At 32.4% G+C, this 16,708-nt stretch overlaps 2 protein-coding genes across 2 annotated transcripts; one reads left to right on the forward strand and one right to left on the reverse strand.

Moving 5' to 3' along the window:
- Nucleotides 1-476: 476 nt before the first annotated feature.
- Nucleotides 477-6,701, reverse strand: LOC25488073 (protein GAMETE EXPRESSED 2). The gene is made up of 15 exons (XM_024777544.2): nucleotides 6,635-6,701; nucleotides 6,062-6,382; nucleotides 5,438-5,776; nucleotides 4,841-5,167; nucleotides 4,546-4,752; nucleotides 4,362-4,453; nucleotides 4,136-4,280; nucleotides 3,537-3,845; nucleotides 3,327-3,451; nucleotides 2,941-3,158; nucleotides 2,636-2,863; nucleotides 2,327-2,556; nucleotides 1,800-2,038; nucleotides 824-980; nucleotides 477-703 (listed from the first exon to the last, which is right to left on the reverse strand). Exons 1-15 carry the CDS (start codon nucleotides 6,699-6,701, stop codon nucleotides 477-479), a joined length of 3,231 nt encoding a protein of 1,076 aa, XP_024633312.2.
- Nucleotides 6,702-9,082: 2,381 nt separating this feature from the next.
- Nucleotides 9,083-11,148, forward strand: LOC120578160 (L10-interacting MYB domain-containing protein). Its single transcript, XM_039830438.1, has 3 exons — nucleotides 9,083-9,467; nucleotides 9,886-10,213; nucleotides 10,300-11,148. The coding sequence occupies exons 2-3, from the start codon at nucleotides 9,890-9,892 to the stop codon at nucleotides 10,522-10,524; spliced, it is 549 nt and encodes a 182-aa protein (XP_039686372.1). The 5' UTR covers nucleotides 9,083-9,467; nucleotides 9,886-9,889; the 3' UTR covers nucleotides 10,525-11,148.
- Nucleotides 11,149-16,708: the final 5,560 nt, after the last annotated feature.

A 16,708-nucleotide genomic window follows, 5' to 3' on the forward strand; every position in this document is an offset into this window, starting at 1 on the left:
TTTGAGATATCAATTTTAAAAACAACACTTATCATCATACTATAAGTTTTGTTTTATCTAAAAGATAATTGAAATTGTGAAGATTTTCGAAACCTAATAAGAACTACTTGTCATACTTGATTGGTTTGCTCAAGAATGCTTCCTATGGACGCAATTTCTATTTTAGTGTTTTTCATTATCTTGATTTTCAAAGCTATTATTATCTTTGTATTAGAGCAACTGTAACAATTCTGAAGTATACTGAATCGAAGTACTTACCGTTGGCGAAAATTGGAGTGTTGCATAGGGAAACGAAGCAGGGAAGAGCTCCAACAGCAGCCAGTGAAATTAGTAGCATTCTCAGGTATGTTCATGCTTGACTGCATGTAAATGTGACATAAGGCAAAGGAACTTGGTTACAAAAATGGAATGAAATGACATAGAGTTATTTGTTTCTAAGGAGTGCTAGCACAAAATTTTCTTGTGACAAGATCTTGCTAAATTTTAACATGTGAGTATATCCATTCCTGAAAACAAACATTGTTGCTTTGAACACTTACAGCTTGTCCTTGGGAACTTTGATCAGTAGATGACTCTGAAGTCCTTTTCTCGCGGTTTCTTCTTTCGTGCACTAGAAGAATTGCGCATTTGCAAGTGAAATATAGGAGCAACAATCCAAGAGAGAAAATGATAACGAATTCGATGACAATAATTGATCCCAAGGCTGTTATACAAATTGAAAGAGCATGTAAGTTACTGAACAAAACACCTGTATGCTTCTATATTCTATTGAATTTAAAGGCAGTTTTTCGACTAAACTCAGATTATGAAACCTGCAACTTACCGTGAGCAAGAAATGAACCCATTGGTTGCTTTCTCATTAAATTAACCATAGCCTCGGTGTATAATGGCATTGACATTCCTTCTGTACAATCTGGATGACAACCATAGTTTCCCATGTCATTCAATGTCAATGTTAATGTAGCTCCATGCTCATCTCCCTGGACCAAAAAAGGAAACTGTGATAATTGAAGTTCTAAGGTACACAGTTCGCTTGATATGTTTATAGCAGGTTTTTTCCATTACTCAGAACAAAGGATATCATCCAGAAAAGGTGCTTCTACTTTTATCGTGTTAGAACGTAAACCCCAGTTGAAAAGAAAATAGATTTGAAAAATGCAAACAAAGAACATACGAGATTTGATTATGGAGTTCATCAAGTTGTGCCTACATCTTTGACTGAAAAAAAATTCTTTGATTGAAGTGCAGCTGCATTATCTTTCTATTATTCAGACTTAGGGTTTACAGAGTCATATCCAAGATATCCATTATATTTATATAGTAACAGTTGTTGGAATTTAGTGTGCTTTTAAACCACTTCTTAAATACTGGAGGTGTTTACTTTGGGTTGTTTTGAAATGTTTATAAGGTCTGTTTGGAAACCGTCTCAAGCATCTCATTGACACCTGTATACAAAAATATGTTGCTTAACCAAATAACAGTGTTGCCAAAATGATACCAATCAAAATACGGCAGTGTTATATACCACCTTGCGGTACTCATCAACAATGTGTCCACATTAGGATCTCAAATTGATGAACAGTATGTGTGTGCGCGCATGCACGTGCTTGTAACTTCGTATAACTTCTATAAGTAGTTTCATATATAAGTTCTACTACTTTGGTCATTATGCAAACAATGGCAGTGCTTCTGCTACATGCCATAAACTTTTGTGTAGGTTTTTTATTTAATTGGCTATGTGAATATATTGAAAACAAGTGATTGCTCCACAAATCTCAAGGTAAAAGAACATGACTCACATGATAATAGAGTTGCTGCATAACAGTATTGCAGTCATTTACTGTCCCTTGAAATCTGATTCCACTGGCTTTGACCATAAAGTGCTTTGAGATAGTTACATATGTTTGAAGAGGCTGCCACTGATAATTATTCCTGTGCTTAAATTCAGTTGTGTTGATCAAATGAGATGGAAGATTTGTAGCTAATAATCCATCATTTACTTCCATAGAAAAGGTCACCAGAAAATGAGCCTCACCACCTAAACACATGTTCCATCAACAGATTGTCAAGTCTCCAAATTTTCTTACAGAAGATACCAAGTCAATCACAATGTTGAAACTTGAAAAACATTTAGTTTACCAAATTCCAAAACTATATTGAACCAAAAGACCTACTATTGTATAGTTATGCGTCATTTACTGATTAGCTTTAACTGACCAGAAATCAACACAAGACATATTTAAGGTTTGCATGTTTTATCTTGTAAATATTATATTAGACATAAACCATAAAACATCACATTAGTACTACTTATTTCTAATCATACCAGGGAAGGTAAGAAGATCAGGATCTCCAATGTAAAAGTCAAACTTGTCTTTATCTTTGTCAAAGATAAGTCTCTCATCTTCATTGCTCCTCAGTATGATGAAGTAAGGGACTCTTATATATGGAGGATCATTGATAGGATCAACAAAAATTGGAACACCTAATGAATTTACACCATTCTTATTCTTCGCGGAGACTTGAATGCTATCCGCACCGTAAAAATTCTCATTTCTGAAAAACAAAATGAATTAACAAGAGTATTATTACTTCAATAAATTTCAACAGATTACATCACAAATATAAAAATTACCCGAGGTACTGAATTGATTGAAGTGCAATATTAATAACTTCCACAGAGCCTTCTAGTATTAAACTCGTTGCTGTTAAATTTCCTGCATTAATTGTAAGTTCACTCCACATTGGTTCTCCAAATTGCATCAACATTGGAGACAGAAATATACTTCCAAATTGTGCACTCAGATTGACAGAAATATACTCCAATAGATTTGAGTACGTTATCTCAAACTCTGAAAAACCGCTGCAAGAGATCATAACAATAAGATACTGTCGAATTCAGTAAACAGTATTACATTTATGTATGATGCAGATACATACCCGAATCTAGGGCTTATCAAATCTTCTGTTGCTTGCAGTTGACTTGGAACAGAAACAAACTGAGGTGGAATATTGAGAACAGAAATGTACACAAAAGCTGTAGCGAGATTACCATTTATATCAGATATTGTATACCAAAAGGAATCATTTCCATAATAATCTTCATAGGGAGTGTAGCGAAAGACCCTTCCGTTCTGTATAAGTGAACCATGATCTGACTGACAAAGTGCCACAAGAAGGGTCATTTATTATACTCCAAAAGAATATGAGGAAATAGATCATCAAAAAATATTTAAATGCCGGAAAGTTAGAACCATCATGGAATAACAAGAAAAAAAAAAAAAGGCTAAGAAAGTGTTTCAGAATGAATTGACAACATATCTTACTTTTGAGAATTCAACTATACTTGCATTATCACCAGCAAAATAATCATTTGCTAAGGGATCAAAGGCAATAGATTCATCTTCCCAAATCGATAATGTATCATCGGTGGCTTTAGGAAAATATTCACCTGTATTTCATCCAACAATAGAATCCTTAAGACATATAAACATCCATATCAATAAAATAGAAAATATTCACCTGTTTGAACTTACTGCTATAAACATTGATACTGAGAGGACATGGCAAGAAATGCTTGCCATCAAAAGAAGCACAAATCTCATAAGTGCCAATATCTTTAACCATATAGCTACAGTTGTATGATCCATCCTTATTATCTATGGTGTCCCATGTAGAAAATCCAGAACTATTAATTGAAGTAATCTCCAATTTTAACCTTGATTGTTGCGAGAGGACCGGATTAAAATAGGAATCCACAAGCTGCACAAGTACTTCATTTTTTGACATCTTAGGTACCTTTGAGGAAAACCTCACAACACTCGACAAGGAAATATTTACTTCACCTGTAGCAAGCTAAGGGCACATGAGAAATGGTTGGAAATATTAAAAGCAATAAACATTTCACTGCCAACCACCTTTCTCTATTACCTATGTATAGTGCTGTCAAATAGAGGCTATAGCGCAGCATACTGCAATTTGAACAAACCACTATTGTCCGCGATTTAGTACGAAGTGTTTTCAAATAGCAGCTATAAGAGCACTATAGCACTACTGCATAGCGGAATTTAAACAAACTGTGTACGATAACAATATGAAACCATTTTTATTTAAATCATGTAATACATTTTGGTACCTGCTTTTACCTCTTTTCTGAATGAATGACCCTCATTCAATAAAATGTTTCCACAATATACATTAATGCCATAAAAGCCACTTTTCTCTGGTGTGTATTCCACTTGAAATGCACTGGTAATTACAGAATTCCCACTCACATTAGACTGAAACCAAGAAAAGATCTCATTATTAGGGTCTCAATTTATGAACATTGTGCACCAAAAAACTATGTTTGTATTCCTCACATTGTTGCCTAGCTCTACTGAAGGTGAAGATGATGGGGTGATTTCCATGCGACCGATACCATCATATCTCACTTGTGGGTCCACTCTACTCCCTACTATCAATACCAATGTATTATAACAAGCAAAATACAATTATCAAATGTAGAAGAGAATGTAATAAAAATGAGTTTATCCTTTGCAATACCAGTTTTGTTTAACATGGGATATATGATCGGCGAAACACTGTAGGAGTCATTATCTCTTAAGATCTGTACTTGAAGTATGCCTTCTTCAACGGGAGAAGGATATTGATACATGTCATTCAAATAAACAAAGAATTCTTCCCTTATCCCTGCAACTGAATTATTTAAACCAGATCCATTGACAACACTCTTTACACCATCACAATAACCTAATCAGAACAACAACAAAAAATGAAACAAAAATTATATATAGAGGAAAATGATAAAATTGAAACTCTAAGAAATATGTAACTTTACCTATAAAAACAGTATAAACATATGGCATATTGGAAATGCTTTTATTATGTTTAGCATCATATATTGTTAACATAAAGTTCCCCGGTTCCCAATTGCCAAAGGAAAACAACTGAATTCCAGCTTCCACTTCTTCAAAATGAAGATCTGCTATTGGTATTGTCAAATTTGTGTCTCTTTCAACAACTTCAACATCAAATGGATACAGTCCAGAAACAAGATTTCCATATTGATCCAACTGATGTATAAAGATTTCCATCTTTGAAGATAATTGCCATGCATGGTGTTCAATGTTCCATTTGGCAACACATTTAGAAACATCTATAACACCTGGCATTTGCGGGAGAGAGAAATCAAATTCAAAGAAATAAACACCAAGTATGAAATTCTAGTAAGACTTTAATTTTGATACACCGTTAGTGCAAAACGTTATAACATTGTCGACTAATCACAATAAGAATTAAATCATTGAAAGTGTAAAAAAATCTTTAGACTGACGAGGTATAAGAATTAAATCATTCTAAAAATTTCAATTCAACGCAATAAACATGCACATCACAATGTCAAATGTACTATCTATTGAAGCGAAAAGCACAAAACCTGGATTAACTTTTAATGGCAAGGGAGAACCATTCAATGTTTGATTTCCTCCTTCAATGCGCAAAGAGAAGTTTCCAGCTTTGGTCACGACAAACTCAATGACAATATAATCAAACTCATTCCATCCCATGTTGGAGATATCGGGCTCGCTTGCAATAGAACCATTTTCACTCAACATAGACAGTTTAAAATCAGGCATATAGGACACTTCAGTCGTCTCGGATATGCCGTTTCCAAATGCATCTTTTAGGAGCACCATAATTGTAGCTTTTGAACCAGCTTCAAACTCATATTTCATCCCCTTCCATGATGCAACACACACAGACGGATACATGTTCCCTTCAATCATAGAATAACAACATCAACCATTAATTAATAAACTTATACGAAAACCGAATCAAACTACATTATGTATATACATCATGATATGCACTAACCAATTCAACTTAGTAAATGCATTCATTCATGCAAGTCTTACTCAAATAGCCAAAATAGCAACTAAAATACCCTAGAGAAAATGCAGTTCGATATGAGAATACAGATAGACACACACTAGCGTGCTCGTCTTTCTACCAGTTAAGTAAGCGTCTTTCTATACCAGTTAAGTAAGGGTTTTGATTTTACCTGGTTCAACTTGAAAATGCAACGACGAATCAAAAACTTTGTAACGATCCTCACTAACGAGCACATTGAACAATCCGACCCTAATAGGAGTGAAGGAAATCTTCCAATTATCAAAATCTCCTTTGAAATTCGACAACACGGTGGATACATAGGAACTATTTCCATCCTTTCCATTGACATTAAGTATGAGATGGAATTTTTTTTTGTCAATCTTATCACCATTCTCAAGTACTTTAACCTTAATTGTTGCAGTTTCACCAGCCCTAAATGTTCCCTTATCATCCCACCAACTAAAAGCAATCATCGGAAGTTGTGATCTATCTGCAATGAAACAATAAACAAAAACAAAAAAGACACATGTTATATTTTTTTTTTACACAAGAAAATTAAGATAAAAAATAGTGTTGCTCATAGTTCTAAATTGTGGTCGTAATATAAAAGTTTTAGAGGTCTTTGCAACAACATTGAAACTATAATTACTGTACTATTTGCCCGCATTTTTTTGTTGTAATATTATGGTTTGTAGTGTAACTGCAACCGCAATTTAGAACCATGTTGGTGTAAAGTGGTAACCTGTGGGATATGATAATGGGAAGAAAGAGAGAGTATAGAGTGAAATGAGAATGACTAGTATCTTCATTTTTGCGTAAGAAGAATGTGATCATAGCATAGCATAGCTTGGTAACGATGAGATATTTCTGTTCATGAAAGTTGAAGAGGTTAGTGGCAGTTCCGAAAGCGGTTCGAATTGCGGGAACCTATCAATTGTATTCATATACATCATATTAATCTAACCATTCATTTCATGCCACTTGTCTCTTCTTCAAATATTTTTTATAGAAAAATTAAAAAAAGTTAAATATATTTTTAGTCCTTATAGAATTAAGAACTATTAAGTTTAGTCCTTCTTGTAAAAAAAAAAAAAGTTTAGTCCTTACAAAAAAAATTATATGTAATTTTAGTCCCCATTAAGACTAAATTTGTTTAATTATCCTTAAACTTTTAAATTATAACATTATAAAAGGTTCATTTCCTAAAGTTTAGAATATTTTATCATGAGATGAATTATTCAAACGACAATAGCTCAAATAGAAGTAGCAAAAATCTGGATGTACAAATCAAATTTTGAGTTAATTTTTTTAGAAGAACTTTTTAGTAATGTTTTTAACACGTCTATATAAAATTGTTCAATATTTTTTTAACATGGAATGATTTTGAATTTTAAACATGGAACTTTTGGTGGAGGTCTCTTCTTTATATCGGTTCAACGTCTTAAACTTTTAAATTTTGAACGATTTTTTTGTAAGAGTCTTTAGAACATTATAAAAGTTAATTTGCAAAAAAAGTATAATTGTCTAACATATGGAATGACTCAAATATGATTATTTTAAAAGATCTAAAGTTAAAGATAAAAGTAATAAAAATTTGGACCTAAAAATAATTTTTTTAGCTTATTTGGAGAGATTTTTTTCATAATGTTCTAAACATGTCAATAAAAAAAACAATTCAAAATTTAAAAGTTTAAGAATAATTAAATAAATTTGATTCTTTTTTGGAGAATTTCACTTCATACCCCCTCCCCCAATTATACATATGCCCCAAAACACATGTACTAGTTAAAGTAGCAAAGATTCGAACAAAATGTAAATCTTTTCAATTATAAAAGATCTGGTATAAAACATTCATATTGAATTTTTTTTTTTGAAAAGAAATTTGGACTTGTACTGACAGGCATAATTCGCCATTAGAAGTAATTCTATTTTGGGTCACTATGATATTGGTATGGAGTTTCCACCGTTGCTTAGTAGTGACTAATCTCACTCCCAGAACCTGTGGAACACACAATGTGATTCTACTCTCCCAACCAAAATTTTCCATACGTACAAACCAAGTATTGAACTCCGACCACATGCTTTCGACCAAAAATAAAAAACTTTGACCACATGCTTAAGGGGTCCAAGTTCTTTACCATTTGAGTTAATCCATTGTTGGTACTAAAAGTAAATTTTTATATATGATGACTGTGAATATTGGATTGTGCAGTAAAATTGACTTTTAGTGGCAATATTGCGCCTATCACTAGAAGTCAATTTTTTATCGGATGTTACCAAAAACAAAAGTTATGGTATTTTTTGGGTAGAATAACAAAGGAAAAAAGAAAGAAAAATAACATTAGGAACAAGGCTTGGCCCTTGAATACAAGCCTTAGCACAATCTTCAACTCCAAAAGGGGAGCATACCAAAAGATCACACTTAGTCTTGAAGAGCGCCCGAACTTGACCATTAAATCCACGATGAAGTTGATAAAAACACAAGAAGGGGGTTGAATTGTGTTGGCTTTTTCAAAAAAAAATAAAAATAAGTGTTTATCAACAACAGTTCTGAGTCTGATCAGAAACAGAGTTCTTTTAAACATACAGTAAGAGACTTCATTTGCTCAAACACACAAATAAGAAACTTCTACAATTAGAATTTAACAAATAAATGAGAATGCTTTTACACTTGATATACAATTAGAGGTGTAAGAAACTTAAAGTGAGTGACTTTGAATACTTAAGAAATTCTAATATCGAAAGTTTGTAAGAATTTCTAAGTGTATGTGCGCTATTAAATTCGACAGAGAAAGGACATTTGTAAAATGATAACAGTCTTGTTATTTTTTTCAACTGCATAGATTCTTATATACGAGAGAATGAGAGAGCTGTTGTTGAAGAAGTCTCTGCGCATGAAATAAGTCCTTGAGAAACTTAATCAAAGACGTTGAAATGTTGCCTTTTTGGATAATGTTGTTAAGTAGTCATTTGTTCTTGAATTTTCTTGTTTGTTTTTGCATGTGTTCAGGAGACGACAACTATATTACTTAGACTCTGAAAGCAATCATCCTCCAGAAGACGACAAACTAAGACAAAGTCTTCAGCTGCTGATGTCATCCTCAGGTGTTGAACCTTCAAAGAGCCTGTTTGGTTCAGCTTTTCACCACCAAGAAGTGATTCTACAATCCTCAAAAGTGAAAAGCTGAATTTTCAATGGTGTTTGATTTGGCTTTTAAGAATTGATTCTATCCTCCAAAAGCAATTATCCATGAAGCTACAAATCCTAACTTTTGGCTTTTGTAGAATCAATTCTACATTAAACTATTATCAATTCCATAACTACCCTCTTAATTATCATCAATTTTTATCACCCTTTCTCCAACCATATTTGCTTTTTTCTACCTGGAACCTTAAATTCATTCACTCCACTGTCCAGTTTTCTCTAGCTAGAACTCAACCACCCTTCACAAATTTAATCTAAAAATTTATTGCTATTAGGTTATATAAAAACACCACCTCCTGCTAGCAAATATTGTGCTCAAGAGAACAACAAAAAGGAAAAATTCTGCTCAAAAGATAACAACAACAACAAGGTAATTTGGCATTTTTGAGTGATTTTTACTTTGATTTGCTTACTTGTTTGTATTAAATTTAACCTTTTTTCTTTGTTGCAATGCTTATAAAATTTGTTTGGTTGCATAATATAACATCTCTTATGAATTTCTACAAACAAAAAATATTGCATTATATGTGTTTGATAAAATGTCTCTTAGAGCTTAAAGTGATTTTTTATGAAAATTATGCAGTTAGTAACTTAAATATTTATGCTAAAGTGTTTGAATGTAATTTTAAACACTAGTTTAAAATGAACACTTGTTATGTAAAATTTATATATTCATGCCATGATGTAAAATTTATACAATCAAAAGAAAGAATACTTGTTATGCATCTATAGAGGTAGTGTTGACTCATTTTATCTTTTATTTTTCCTATCATACTTTGTGTACATAGCATTATGGCTAAACAAAAGAAAGTTTCTGCGGATTGGTCGGATCTTAAAGTGAATGAAATATTCATCCAAACATGTTTGGATCAAGTTGTCAAGAATGAACGCGTTGGCACTAGCTTTACTAAGAAAGGGTGGAAAAACATTGTTTGCCAATTTCATGAATCAACCGGGAGAGATTATGACAAGATTCAATTGAAGAATAGGTATGATGCCTTGAAAAAGGAATGGAGAGTATGGTTTAACCTATTTGGAAAAGTTACCGGAATGGGGTGGGATAATGAGAGGAATACCTTTGATGCACCAGATGAGTGGTGGGAGAACAAACAATTGGTATGTGAAAACACAAATATGTTGCTTAATAATACTTAGATTTATATTTAGCATGTTAATTACATGATGATGGTTATGAAATGCAGGAAAATCCTCTCTATGGAAAATTTAGAGAGAAAGGACTTCCATTTGCTAATCAACTAACCACACTTTTTAAGGATGTGGTGGCTAACGGGGAGCATGCTTGGGCACCTTCAAGTGGCATATTGCCCAACGAGGACTGTGGTACTGATGTTGGTCAAGACGTAAATAATATTGACTTGGATGTGGGAGAAGGATCAGGTGAAGATGTGAGTATTGGAGCAACATGAAAATTTGCAAATATTAATTTGAATATTTCACAAGGAGCTTCTAGCCAAATTAGTGGACAAAAGAGAAAGAGAGTTGGTGGTGTTGATAAGAAAACCAAGAAAAAGACAACTCCCGCATTGGCAATAGCTGAAGCTGTGAAAGAGATTGCTGAGACATGTAAGACGAGAAATGATGTTTTAACTAATGCATCTATTGGTGATGTGATGGCTGAGCTCCATAGCATGGATGAAATTACAAGTGATGTAGACTTGTTCGCAAAATGTTGTCAACTAATGATGTTCAAGCCAGCTAGGGAGATGTTTGTTTCCTTTCAAGGTTTTAAGGATAGAAGGTTGAAATGGCTTAAGTATGCAACAGATAACCCTATGTCATTTATGAAGATGTAACTGTTTCGGACTCTCTTAAGTATCAGGACTTATCTTATATTAGGAGTAAGCTTAAGTTTTAGGAGTTATCTTATATTAGGAGTAAGCTTAAGTATGAATCTGCTATAAATATTAGGAGTAAGTTTAAGTATTAGGAGTGATCTTATATTAGGAGTTATCTTTAATGATGTGGATCCTTTTAGAACTTGCACTGTAACATATAATGTAACATGTAATATGTCTTTTGAAATTTGAATGAAGTGGATCCTATTATGTATTTTTCTATCATGTTTTCTGCTATAGTTTTGTGTACATATGAATATGCCCTATACTTAAGGATCTGCTATAATTCTTCTGTACATAAATATTATAGAACTTACCTATTGTGCAGCCATAGAACATGTATATAGTTTTCTCCATGTTTTCTGCTATGGTCTTTTCCATCCTTTCTCCATGTTTTTTACTATAGTTTTCTAATAACATTATTTTACAATAGGTGAAGGTAGACATGAACGATTGGAATGAGCAATCAGACCACATTAGAGATCAAGATGAAGAAGATGATGACATTTTCCAACAAGCTATTTTAGTGTCTGCACTAGTTGGTGAGTATGCAATAAACCATTTATGCAAAGAACCTTGTAGAACTAGTGAGCTAACGGGTCATTCTTGGGTTCAAGAAATATTGCAAGGTAATCCCACTCGTTGTTATGAGATGTTTCGAATGGAAAAACATGTATTTAATCTATTGTGCACTGAATTAGTTAAGCTTGGTTTAAAGTCATCTAATCGAACGACGGTTGAAGAAATGGTTGCAATGTTTTTAGTTGTTGTTGGCCACGGGGTAGGTAATAGAATGATTCAAGAAAGGTTTCAACACTCGGGTGAGACTGTTAGTAGATATTTTCATCGAGTACTTCATGTCGTCCTTAAGTTGTCTATCAAATATATTAAACCCGAAGATCCTACGTTTCATGATTGTCATTCCAAAATAAAAAATGATCAACGATACTAGCCCTTTTTTAAGAATGTTATAGGAGCAATTGATGGTACACATGTGTCATGCGTAGTTAGTGGCAGTGAGCAAACAAGGTTTATTGGAAGAAAGGGATATCCTACACAAAATGTAATGGCCGTATGTGATTGGAATATGTGTTTCACTTTTGTATTGGCTGGTTGGGAAGGTACTGCTCATGATGCTCGTGTTTTTGACCAAGCTTTAACAAATGCAAATCTTAATTTTCCACACCCTCCGCCAGGTTTGTTATTTAATATTACTCCAAATGATTTGTTATATTTAACTTAAGTTTAAATATTTTTTCTTTCTTTCTAGGTAAGTATTATTTGGTAGGTTCTGGCTATCCAACACCAATAGGGTACATTGGTCCATACAGACATGAACGATATCATCTTCCTGAATTTAGGCGTTCTAACGGGTTTGCAAATCATAATGAAGTATTTAATTATTATCACTCAAGTTTAAGGTGCACAATAGAAAGAACTTTTGGGGTATGGAAGAACAGATTTGCAATCCTACGTCGCATGCCTAACTTTAAATTTGAGACACAAGTTCAAATAGTTGTCGCAACAATGGCTATACACAACTTTATCCGAAGGAAGGCAGAAATTGATATTGATTTTAATGTTTATGAAGATGAAAGCACGATCATTCACCATGATGATAGCTCATCTAACTTGGATCAATCCCATGTTTTAAATGTAGTTTCGTCGTCAGAGATGGATCGCGTTCGAAACATAATCCGCAATAAAATTATTGAGCACAGACAAAATAATTAGTATTGTTCTTTAAATTATTATATCAATATTTTAGTACTATAATACACTTTAAATTAGTTTTGTAATAATATTAGTACTTTGTTGCAATTTAAATTCTATTATCTATTTGTAATTTTTATTTTCCTATTAGTATTGTAATAACTTATATTTTAACTATATTGCACTTAATTATCCTAATTTAGTAATTTCTATTTAGCTATGTCCATTTTAGTAATTATACATTCAAAAGCAATTTTGATAAAACTATCCAAACAACATTCAGTTTGTTTAATCAATTCTACATTATTGTATCCAAACATAAATCAATTCTCTCAGAATAAATTCTGTTAGAATCAATTCTATCAGAATCAATTCTGTCAGAATCAATTCTATCTAAAGCTAAACCAAACACACACAAAGTCTTCTGAGATAAAAATTTCTTCTAATTAGAGCGTTGACTTTGTGGTTGACATTTTTTTTAGACTTGCTTCAAGTCATACAAGATTCTCATTTGCTTCAAATGCTTTCCTATGCATTCAGAGTCTTGATATTTCAGAACGAAAACTTGACTTTGAGTGTCAAAATTTGATTCTAATGTTCTGCATTAACATATCCAATTTTTCTTTCAAACTTTGTTATCATCAAAACTTAAGAGACATTGTTTAAAACCCATTTTGGTTCAACACATGCAACAATTGCTCTCTCTAAGCACATGTTGGAAAGAAAAAGAAAAGGTTAGGAATATGCATGTCATCCGAATGTTGAAAAATATGAAAGACTTTTAAAGAATCCGTCTCACAAATAAATTGTTAAACAAAGTTATTGACGACCAACATCAAACCATTATAAACACCAAATATCTCAACAATGAGCGCATCTCTCCTGCCTCTCATTGGAAGAAAAGCCACCATTCCAATCCTCTTATTGTCACAAAAGTAAACCTTTAGCATCAATGTTACTGGAAGAGCAACACCCTTGTTGTGACGATATTCAACTCCTGGTATAAGTATGCATAGAGATCTTTTGTCTTTCTGAATGATCCTATAAAAATATTGGAAGATATATTTTTTTGATTTATAGTGACAAACAAAATCCATCACTAAAAATCAATATTCTTTCCAAAAAAATTTATATGAATATTCATACCAAATATTTTGTTCTCCGAAAGATATGGTAACATCTTGGAAACATCTTGTTCCTCTCTATTATGCCTCTAGCCCAACTCTTCTCGTTACTCTAATCACATGAGTTATGAAAGCATGACATCTATAAAAGAAAAGGAGAGAAAACTCAAAACTCATTTGTATAGATAAAAAGGGGCAAATAAAAAAAATCAAAAAGGTCATATATTTAGGGACATAAGTAGTATATATGCCACTTTGAAAAAAAATATGTGATTTAGTATATGTCACTTTACAATACCAACGCATAATTAATATTTTTTTTTCCATTTCATATCATTTACTATTTAATACTATCTCTTGTTTCATATTCACACGTATTGAAAAGAGATATTATGAGTGATATTGGAAAAACGGCATATGGTAAAATATAGAGGGAATCTTTTACAATTCTAGCATGTCCCATATGCATGGAACAATCGTCATGATAGCTTTAATTTCTTTCTTTTTTTTTCTTCTCTTTCTGTGAACCAGGTATCCATAATGCGTAACTACATAAACTAATTACTTGAATCGGGTAAGATCACAATAAGCTTCAAAGTTCTTCCTTAAGAGATTTAACATTGCTTGGATTTGAATCCAAAATTTTGTATAAGAAAATATAGATTTCTTACCATCTCATCCGAGTGATCTTGTATAGGTTGCTTTTTAATCTTATGACAAAACCACAAAATTAAAAACTTTGAAATATAACATTATTAATTTTTAAACAGTAAATGTTTCTTTTCCCAAATTTATCTTTAAGAGAATGAATTAGTTTATATTTATGTATTTATTTCTTGTTATAAAAAGATGTATAATATGACTATGGATTTGTTAATGCAATTGAAAATTTGAAAAAAAAAATCTATTAAGAAAAAAAGAAATTTCTCAAGAGTCATTTATTTAAGTATGGAGTTGATCCTTTTCAAAAAAGAAGAAGTAATACATACTATTCCACAAATCGAGTGTTAACACGTAAACTCGTCTGAGTTTACGTTTTTAGGCGGCAAAAACGTGTTAACTCGGAGGTAAACTCGATTTTTGGTGAAATCGGAAAGTTTGACGAGTTTGACCGAGTTAACACGTGTTAAACTCGGTAAACTCGTGTAAACTCAGAGTAAACTCGTCCGAGTTTACCTTTGAATTTTTTTTATTTTTTATTTTTTGTCTCATTTTCTTTCAAAATCCAATTTTTTTTTTTTAATCCCAAGGTGTTGAAATGTTGCCTTTACTGTTAACATAACTCGGTTTTTTCATGCTTGTTATGTACAAAAGCTATGCCAATGCGTGAGAATGACATACATTGAATTTTAGGGAATGCATTCAGAAGCTTGTTATTATTGATTGTTTTGAAATCATTCAAATATATTACTTGTTCAAGTATTTAAATGAGAAAATGGAACAATTGAAGTTAAAGTTACAACTGAAGATGAAAAAGAGTTTAAATGTACTGATAAATTTTGTTTTTTATTGTTAGAGTTTATTATTTAAATATGATTAATTGGTTATGTTTTGTTTAAATATTAGCTTACATATGCTATATCTTCTTATTCCTAAACAAAGCTTTGTTACCCTAATTTTAACCTAATATTTTAACCTAATATTTTAGCAACTTTTCCCTCCATCAAAACCTAACCATATTTCCTAATTTCCCTCCTCCAAACCCTAACCATGATTTCCTAACTTCACTCCTCCTAAAACCTATCTAATTGATTTCCATAAACCATATCTTCTAACTCCCCTCCTCCAAACCCTCACCAATATATTTTAATCTTTTCTCCTAAACCGAAATCTCTTTTTAAAACCATACCTTTCTCTTAAACCGAAATTTCTACCTATCTAATTGATTTCGATAAACCATATTTCCTAACTCCCCTCCTCCAAACCCTCACCAATATATTTTAATCATTTCTCCTAAACCGAAATCTCTTTTTAAAACCATACCTTTCACTTAAACCGAAATTTCTACCTATCTAATTGATTTCGATAAACCATATTTCCTAACTCCCCTCCTCCAAACCCTCACCAATATATTTTAATCCTTTCTCCTAAACCGAAATCTCTTTTTAAAACCGTACCTTTCTCTTAAACCGAAATTTCTACCTATCTAATTGATTTCGATAAACCATATTTCCTAACTCCCCTCCTCCAAACCCTCACCAATATATTTTAATCATTTCTCCTAAACCGAAATCTCTTTTTAAAACCATACATTTCTCTTAAACGTTCCTAAACAAAGCTTTGTTGCCCTAATTTTAACCTAATATTTTAGCAACTTTTCCCTCCTTCAAAACCTAACCATCTTTTTATTTATAAACCTAACATTGTTGCCCTAATTCCACCGAATATTTAACCTAAAAAATTATAGCCACTTTTCCCTCCTTCAAAACCTAACCATATTTCCTAATTACCCTCCTCCAAACCCTAACCATGATTTCCTAATTTCCCTCCTCCTAAAACCTAATTCCCCTCCTTCAAAACCTAACCATATTTCTTTTCTTCTTATTCCTAAACAAAGCTTTGTTGCCCTAATTTTAACCTAATATTTTAACCCTATTATTTTAGCAACTTTTCCATCCTTTAAAACCTAACCATATTTCCTAATTCTCCTCCTCCTCCAAACCCTAACCATCTAAGTTCACTCCTCCTAAACCATATTTTCTAATTCCCCTCCTCCAAACCCTAACCAATATATTTTAATCCTTTCTCCTAAACCGAAATCTCTTTTTAAAACCATATATTTCTCTCCTCCAAACCCTCACCAATATATTTTAATCTTTTCTCCTAAACCGAAATCTCTTTTCAACATGGCTTCCAGAAACATTCAGACTTTGTTGTCATACCACTGCCTCACTGGTAACCATATCTTCATTCCACTC

Source organism: Medicago truncatula, chromosome 2 (genome assembly GCF_003473485.1).
Source record: "Medicago truncatula cultivar Jemalong A17 chromosome 2, MtrunA17r5.0-ANR, whole genome shotgun sequence".
Taxonomy (NCBI): domain Eukaryota; kingdom Viridiplantae; phylum Streptophyta; class Magnoliopsida; order Fabales; family Fabaceae; genus Medicago; species Medicago truncatula.

What these genes read in the sequence shown, in the direction of transcription:
- LOC25488073 (XM_024777544.2), bottom strand. Translation starts at nt 6,701, where the DNA reads ATGAAGATACTAGTCATTCTCATTTCACTCTATACTCTCTCTTTCTTC. An exon ending in TTGATAAGCCCTAGATTCGG is followed by an intron (nt 2,864 to 2,940) that starts GTATGTATCTGC and finishes GATCTCTTGCAG; the next exon opens with CGGTTTTTCAGAGTTTGAGA. An exon ending in CAATCAATTCAGTACCTCGG is followed by an intron (nt 2,557 to 2,635) that starts GTAATTTTTATA and finishes TTTGTTTTTCAG; the next exon opens with AAATGAGAATTTTTACGGTG.
- LOC120578160 (XM_039830438.1), top strand. Translation starts at nt 9,890, where the DNA reads ATGGCTAAACAAAAGAAAGTTTCTGCGGATTGGTCGGATCTTAAAGTG. An exon ending in GGTGGGAGAACAAACAATTG is followed by an intron (nt 10,214 to 10,299) that starts GTATGTGAAAAC and finishes TATGAAATGCAG; the next exon opens with GAAAATCCTCTCTATGGAAA.